The sequence below is a fragment of the Orycteropus afer genome, unplaced genomic scaffold (assembly GCF_000298275.1).
Source record: "Orycteropus afer afer isolate SDZICR_OR568_19922 unplaced genomic scaffold, OryAfe1.0 scaffold00076, whole genome shotgun sequence".
Lineage (NCBI taxonomy): Eukaryota > Metazoa > Chordata > Mammalia > Tubulidentata > Orycteropodidae > Orycteropus > Orycteropus afer.
Genome location: NW_006921663.1, coordinates 1,433,273 through 1,441,476, shown reverse-complemented (window position 1 = coordinate 1,441,476; position 8,204 = coordinate 1,433,273). Strand labels below are relative to the sequence as shown.

Sequence of the window (8,204 nt, the reverse complement as noted above, 5' to 3'; positions counted from 1 at the left end):
GGGTTGTAGGGCACTTGCCTGGAGCTGCCCAAGGATGGGATGTATATGTCTATTAAAGAATCAAAAATCTTATCCAACTACTGTAAAGTTCTCTAGATAATTAGTATTAAAGTAGTTTTCTCTGGTCTAAAAGACTTTACATCACGTTCCAAAGGGTCTAAACTTGTGAGTTAAACATAAAAAGTTCTTAAATAAAATTTTTTACATGGAAAGACACAGCTGCATTATATATTAGTTCTGTGACTTTTGATAACTACTTTAAAAAGAGGAGCAGTACTAATAGTTGCTCCTATTTATGTCAGAGGCAACTGTGAAGCTAGAGGAGATAACAGCCTTAAAATAGACATGACTTAGGAAAAAAGCAAGATAAAATGACAAGGTATGATGATTGATACCTATTAGTCATTAGACTTTCCTAACCCTGGGTGGTAAAATGGTTACGTGCTTGGCAGTTACCTCAAAGGTTGGAGGTTCGCGTCTACTCAGAGGTGCCTCTGAAGGAAGGTCTGGTCTTCTACCTCTGAAAAATCAGCCATGAAACCCTGTGCAGCACAGTTTCTGACACACTGGGGGTCCCATGAATCGGAGTCAAACTGATGACACTTGGTCTTTCTCAATGATCAAATCAAACAATTTAAGTCTTCTCTAATAATTTATCTGCTAAAAAGAGTGTAATTTAAGAAAAAAATATTTAAATTTTATTTTTAAGAGCAATGTACATATAAGCCATTTAGTGAATGGGGTAACCCATTCTGGCATAAAACAATTATAAAAGCCTGAAAAAATTCTGTACACCATTTTGTTTTGATAAGCCTATTATCTTTGCATCTGAATGTAATATATGCTGCACTATTAACCGTGATTCTATGACACACAGACATTTCAATTCTGTTGACTTGTCTTTCGACAAAGCACCTCTTTAAAGGAATTTGTATTTTTAAGTGAACATCAAACCATCTCTATAATTTGACACAAACTAGGTAAGTGTGGATTACATACAACACTTTCAATTGTTGATAGAATCAAACAACCATATATAAACTTTATTGCATTTAGCTCTGTACAACAGAACACTCTTTCATTTTTATTACAGAACTACCAGTTATGTTGTGGTGTAGCTGTATAAGTGGAAATTCCAACAATTTCATTTTTTCCACCAGCAGTGAAGCTACTGCATATTATTTTGCTCTGTAAAAACCAAAACTAACTCCAAACTACTAAAACTGAAACGTCTAATGATATCAATCTCTTAAATCTGATACGTAACTTGCCATTTTTCTTTTATTCTAAATTCAAAGACCAAGTAACTTTAGAATTAGTGGTTTTTTTTACTGAAAAGAAAGACTAAAATAAATATTTGAAAGAATAATGTTATATAAGAGAAACAGGCTGTTTCCAGTTCAATTCTGGCACACTGATTTTAGAATGCCAAATCTCTCTCTCAAAAGTTAAAAATACTTGAATATAGGTTAGTCCTTTCGTACTCTTCTTTTGCGTACTGACTTTACTGGCCCATCTCCAGATCCTGTGCTCTCATCTGCTTCCTTCATCTAGGAAAAAGAATTAGGAAAATGTTTTATTTTAGTACATTGGGTAACTAGTAGAGAATAATAATGTATATATGTAATTCTCCAAAATATATCTTAACAATGAAATGTTGTTCTATATATTCCTTTACTTCATGTAGCTGATCATAAATGTCTGAATGAATTGATGTGCTTTCTTTGTCCATCTTGTGGTGAGACTGTGTGCTTAGGATAACCCTGCTTATCAGATAAGCATTTGACAAGCAATACTATTAACAACTTCATTCTAGATTTTATTTTATGCTTAATTTCACTGTCATAATTAGTTAATTGCTATATCTTCATTTTCTAAGTGGGATATTTGAGCATGGACTATTCATCATAATATGTTTGGAAGTAATAAATCACTGACTTGGTTTTACAGAATTCTTTTCAGGTTGTATAAACCTGGCTGTTCAAACCCACCAGCCATTCCTCGGAAGGAAGACTTGGCAATCTACTTCCGTAGTGATACTGGCTTGGAAACCCAAGGAAGGGTTTGAGTCGGGACTGACTCGATGGCAGTGAGTTTGTTTTTTTTGGAGTTTTATGGTATTATACATAAAAAGTTTTAATTATTTCTCAGGGTTATACTCTGCAAAGAATTGATTTATTGGACCTTACTGACAAAATGTGTTAAGAGAGCTAAAAGTCTAGAAGATGGAATTAAGATACTTTTAAAGGAAAAATGATTTGTGAAATAAAATATAACTAGAGTACAAGTCAATGACTGCAAGTATTAAGAGAGTGACAGCTGAAACTGTTTAAAACTCAGCTCTGGAAGGAATGATCTTCACTGGTCTCCCCCTAGTATGGATATGCATTTAAATAATGTCTCCAAAGCCTCTTTAAAAACACATAGGGCAGCTAAGACCAATGACCAGGTGTGTGTACTAAGCTTTAGAAAGCAATTAAACAATAATAATAAAATAGATAAAAGAGAAAGAAAGGTAGTTTATTTCATCACATGCATATGCCAAATAGAACTGTACTTCTATCCCACCTCACATTGAGTGAGTGACTAAGATCGTGACTCTGTGGAGTAAGACTATAAATGAAGACCAAATCCAATGCCATCAAGTTGATTCTCATAGCAACCTTTTAGGACTGAGTAAACTGCCCCATAGGGTTTCCAAGGCTGTAAATCTGGCAGGTTCAAATTGCTGATCTTTTGGTTAGCAGCCAAATGCTTTAACCACTACACCACCAGAGCTCCTAGGAGTAACAATACAAAAAAACCCAAACTCACTGCCGTCAAGTTAGTTCGACTCATAACGACCCCTCCTTGGGTTTCCGAGGCAGTATCACTATGGAAGGAGACTGCCCAACCTTCCTTCTGAGGAGTAGCTGGTGGGTTTGAACCTCCAGCCTTCTGGTTAGCAGTCAAGTGCCTTAGGCACTATGCCACCAGAACTCCCGAGTAACACTATGTTGTTGTTGTTGTTATGTGCCATCGAGTCAGCCCCGACTCATAGTGACCCCTCCTTGGGTTGCCGAGGCAGTATCACTACAGAAGTAGGATTGCCCAACCTTCCTTCCGAGGAGTAGCTGGTGGGTTTGAACCGCCAGCCTCCTGGTTAGCAGTCAAGTGCCTTAGGCACTGTGCTCCCAGAGCTCCTGAATAACACTACAGAGCTCTTAAAAAGCTGTTATCTAGAAAAATATGAGGAACCCTGGTGGTTCCAATTGTTAAAAATACTCTACTGCTAACCAAAAGTATGATGGCTTGAACCTATCCAGCTGCTCTGCAAAAGAAAGATCTGATGATCTGCTCCCGTAAAAGACTGTGGCCTAGAAAAATACAAGGCAGTTCTACTCTGTCACATGGGGTCGCTATGAGTCAAAAATTGACTTGAGGTACCTAACAACAACAGGTAAATATAGAAAACATATATATATATGTATGTATGGATGGATGTATACACACACACACACACACACATAGGGTATTTGCTGAGTAAAAGAACATTTTGATTCTGAATTATGCCCTGATTTCTGATTCCATAATAACTGATTTAAAAAAAAAATGGCATTTTAGAATGTTCCATTTTATATTATGATGCAAAAAATGGTAAACATCAAGTTAATGGAGAAAAATTAGTTTACTAAAGAGTTGAGAAAATACTTATCAGCCAAACAACACTATGAATTATTTCAAAATGTGACATTAAAATATTGTGACAATAGGAACATTTTAAAAATAGCTATAAAGCTTGTGATAATCAAGATTTCCTTTTAAATACACAAATATTGCTCATTAAACTTTTCAATACAGTATTTTAATGATAAAGTCATAATTTTTACAGATAAGGCTCAGTTTAGATTTTGTAAACTATAATCTGTTTCACTAAGCATTATGGTAACAGAAATTATAGTATTTTCTTGCCTCCTTTATTGATACATTTAAAAACAGCATTTAGGCTTATGAAATAGGTCGCTTAACCAAGGTGGGAGAAATATGGCAAAAAATCCTTCACAAACAAGACTTGTGGTCTTAATTGAATTAATCTTTTATGGATGTTGTTGTTGTTGTTATGTGCTGTCGAGTTGGACCCGACTCATAGCAACCTTTCCTTGGGTTTCCAAGGTGGTATCACTATCGAAGTTGATTGCCCAACCTTCCTTCCGAGGAGTGGCTGGTGGGTTTGAACGCCCAGCCTTCTGGTTAGCAGTCAATTGCCTTAGGCACTATGCTACCAGAGCTCCTTTTTATGGATAGCAATCTTTTATAGAAACTAGCTTATTTTTCATTAGAGTTGCTTACCTCATCCTCTGATCCAGACTTATTTGATTTATTACCTTCTTCTTGCCCTTCTAAGATTTCAATTTCTTCTTCACTCTTTTCCTCAGGTTCACCTTCCTCTTCTAGAATATAGATTTTTATTAAAAGCAGAGACTCAATGAAATTAGAATTCTGGTACTGAAAATTATTAAATAAAGGATTTATTTAAGTTGTAGTATTTAAAAACAATCCCCTCAATTAGAAATTCTTTAAAATTAATTATACTCATTATTTTATCATTTTATGATTAAATCACCAAATTTTAGATAAAGGCTAGGATTAAAGAAATATTAAGTGTTCACACTACATGTCATATGAAAATCAAAGAATATGTCATCTTTCCTGTTTTCATGTATTGGTAACATCTCCCTTAATCTCTGGTGATTTCTTACTCTTCAATATATTTTATTCTCAAATATGTTATTTATTGTCCTCTGGTGTATATTATCATTTTTTTTCAGTTACTAATTTTTCTTTGGATTCTACTTAATCAAATATCCAACTATTATTACCAAAGTTAAGTGCACCCGAGGAGAGCCATACAGCACCACTCCTCTGTCAGTCTGTCCCATGGTGGCTGTGTGTGTTACTAAGATGATGGAAGCCATGCCACTGCTATTTCAAACACCAGCACAGTCACTCATGGTTGACAAGTTTCAGCAGAGCTTGTAGACTAAGACAGACTATGAAAAAAGGCCTAGCAACCTACTTCCAAAAAATCAGACAATAAACATCCAATGGATCTGATCCCATTGTGGATGGGGTCACCATCAGCTTGGGGATAACTTGACATCACCTGTCAACAATAACAGAAGCTATAAATGAGGAAAAAAAAGTCATCAGTAGTTCAGTGGTAGAACTCTAGCCTTTCATGAAGGAGACATTTCAGGCAATACACCTAATGCACAGTTACCACCCTTTGTCATTGAAGAATTGTATGTTGTTCAGATGCTGAGCAGTTTTCAGTAGGGCTTTCAGACAAAGATGGACTAGGAAAGGCCTGGTGATACACTTCCAAAAATCAGCCAATCCAAACTCTAAGGATTACACCAGTCCAATCTGTAATTGATATGGCACAGACCAGGTAGTATTTAGAGCTGTTCGTTGTACATGATGTCACCATGAGTTAGGGGCCAACTCTATGGCAGCTGACAACAAAGAGTAATATAATATAAAGTCCAAACTCCTACCCTACCAAAATGATGGGGATGGGGAAGAGAAAACTGACAAACCATCTACTATGCATCTCCTATGTATTCCCACATCTATAATGTGGGACTGCCTGGATACAAGAAAGTGCCTTCTACAAGGAAAGCCCCTTTTGATATTTAATTATTTCAATGGAAGCTGTACATAAATGCCTTCTAAATAGTGTTATCAATATACTGAGCATAAAGACATGACAAATACAAAACTCTGAGAACTGCTTACAATTTAAGGAATCTGTTGTTTTAGATATCCTGATACACAGACACACGAGTATGTATATGTGTATTGTGTAAACCCTTTTTTTTTTTTAGAACTGGTTTTTAAATCAGTTGCTTCGCTATCTACTTCAAATTCTGCTTCAAGCAGAATTTAAATAATAAAGAGCTCAATCTAGAGCTTGGTTTGAGACTTGGATTTACACCTGATAAATATCACCAGTTTTATTTCTACATACATGTGTGTAAGGAAATCTCAGAAAAGAGGCATAAAAAGCCTCAAGTTTTCCAGTTCTAACACCTTTAAGAATTTAAGGTAAGGTGGTAGGGGACATATGAGTCAATAATCCTTTCAGACATGAATTATTATTCTATGTGATAAAGTACCTGATAAATATCACCCACTGGAAGACAGGGTGTTAATTTGGTTGCTTCAATCAAATGTCTCATACCTATTACTCATATAAAGGCCATGAACTATACCTTCTACTTCATCTTCAACATTCCCAGAAGCAAGAAAAGTCCTTGCAAAATGTTATGGCAAGTGGGCTTCGTAATTGCTGGCTCTCAAGTAACTGACCAATGCAGGCAAACCCTGAGTTATTAACATATGATTTAGGGCTAACTCCTACTTGCCCTTTAATGTTATATACATTTGCCTTCAGCCTTCACTTTGAAAGGACTGAACCAACACGTAAACAGCCCAACCCACTGTGACTGCCTCAATTCCAACTCACAGAGACACTGTAACACAGAACGGAACTGTCCCATAATGTTTCCAAGGCTGTAAATATTTATAGAAGCAGACTGCCACATCTTTCTTCTGCAGAGTGGCTGCAGTTTGTTCAAACTGCCAACCTTTTGGTTGCAGCCAAGTGCTTTAACCACTGTACCTCCAGGGCTCCTCTTGCAGTAACCAAAAAAAAAAAAAAAAAAAAAACCAAACCCACTGCTGTCAAGTCGATTCTGACATAGTAACCCCCATTGGGTTTCCAAGGCGGTAAATCTTTACATTGCCCCATGCTCCTTCTGTAGAGTGGCTGGTAAAGTCAAGTTAAATAAAAACTGAATGCCCCTGTTCCAACTCACCTACAAATTTCACTTAAAGACACAGTTAGATACAGATCTCGTCCTCATTATTAATCACCATCATCATCATACCTTTTTCAAGAATTTCACCATCACTTTGCTTTTTTTCTTCTTCCAACTCTATTGGTTTCTCCAGGGCTGCTTTCTCTTCCTTCCCTTCTTGCTCTAGTGCTCCTTTTGTTTGTGGTTTACATATGTCAGTTTTTTTATATTCTGCATCTTCGTATTTTTTCTGTGGTGATTTAACATAAGCTATTTTTACTAAAAACAAAGCATTATTTTAAATAGTTTTTTTTGTAATAATTGATAACATAGGGAACTATCAGTAAAAACTTTTAGAAAATTTAGTTTATTACTTTTTGTTATTGCATTTCAGGTAAAAGTTTACATGGCAAATTAGTTCCCTATTTAACAATTTATACACATATTGTTCTGTGGCCTTGGCTGCTATCCTCACAATGCGTCAAAACTCTCACCTCTTCTACCTTGCCTTCCCTATTTCCATCCCTCTAGTTTTCCTGCCCTTCCTTGCCTTCTCATCTTTGATTTTGGACAAATGTTCCCCATTTGGTGTCATGTAGTTGTTTGCTCTAATGAGCACTTTGCTCACTGGTGTTATTGTTTATTGTATAGGCCAATTATTATTAGGCTGAAAGGGACCTCTAGGAATGCTTCAGTTCCAGGTTAAAATCATGTTTTAAGGCAAAAGTCTCAGGCATTCCTCTAGTCCCTATCAGTCCAGTAAGACTGGTCTTTTTCATGAATTTGAGTTTTGTTCTTACGTTTTTCTCCTATTCTATTCAGGACCTTCTATGTGTCCCTGGTTAGAGCAGCTGAAAATGGTAGTCGGGAACCATCTAGTCCTTGTAGTCTCAGGCTAGAGGAGGCTGTGGGTTGTGTAGGCCATTAGTCCTATGCACTAATTGCTTCCTTGAGGTTTTGGTTTCCTTCATTCTCCTTTGCTACAGACATGAAGAGACCAATTGCTGTGTCTCAGATGGCCAACTCCTAAGCTTTTAAGACTTCAGATGCTACTTGCCAAACTAGGATGTAGAACATTATCTTTATGACCTCTGTCATGCCAATTGACCTAGATGTCCTCTGAGACTATGGTCTCAGTAAATCAGTCCCATGAGGTATTTGGATATGTCTAAGAAATTTCCATAACTGTGCCCCCTATGTGATCTATTACATATTGTTGTTGTTGTTATGTGCTGGTGAGTCAGACCTGAATCATAGTGACCATTCCTTGGGTTTCCAAGGCGGTATCACTATGGAAGTAGATTGCCAAAACTGCCTTCTGAGGAGTGGCTGGTGGATTTGAACTGCCAGCCTTCTGGTTAG

General features: G+C 36.6%; 1 protein-coding gene across 1 annotated transcript in view; it reads right to left on the bottom strand.

Moving 5' to 3' along the window:
* Positions 1 to 1,469: 1,469 nt before the first annotated feature.
* Positions 1,470 to 8,204, bottom strand: part of CLGN (calmegin) — a 50,239-nt gene continuing 43,504 nt past the window's right edge. Inside the window, exons 13-15 of the mRNA XM_007941223.1 lie at positions 6,933 to 7,092; positions 4,330 to 4,430; positions 1,470 to 1,550 (exon numbers count right to left, since the gene is read on the bottom strand). Of these exons, the coding sequence (XP_007939414.1) occupies positions 1,470 to 1,550; positions 4,330 to 4,430; positions 6,933 to 7,092 (342 nt within the window). The remainder of the gene's footprint in view (positions 1,551 to 4,329; positions 4,431 to 6,932; positions 7,093 to 8,204) is intronic.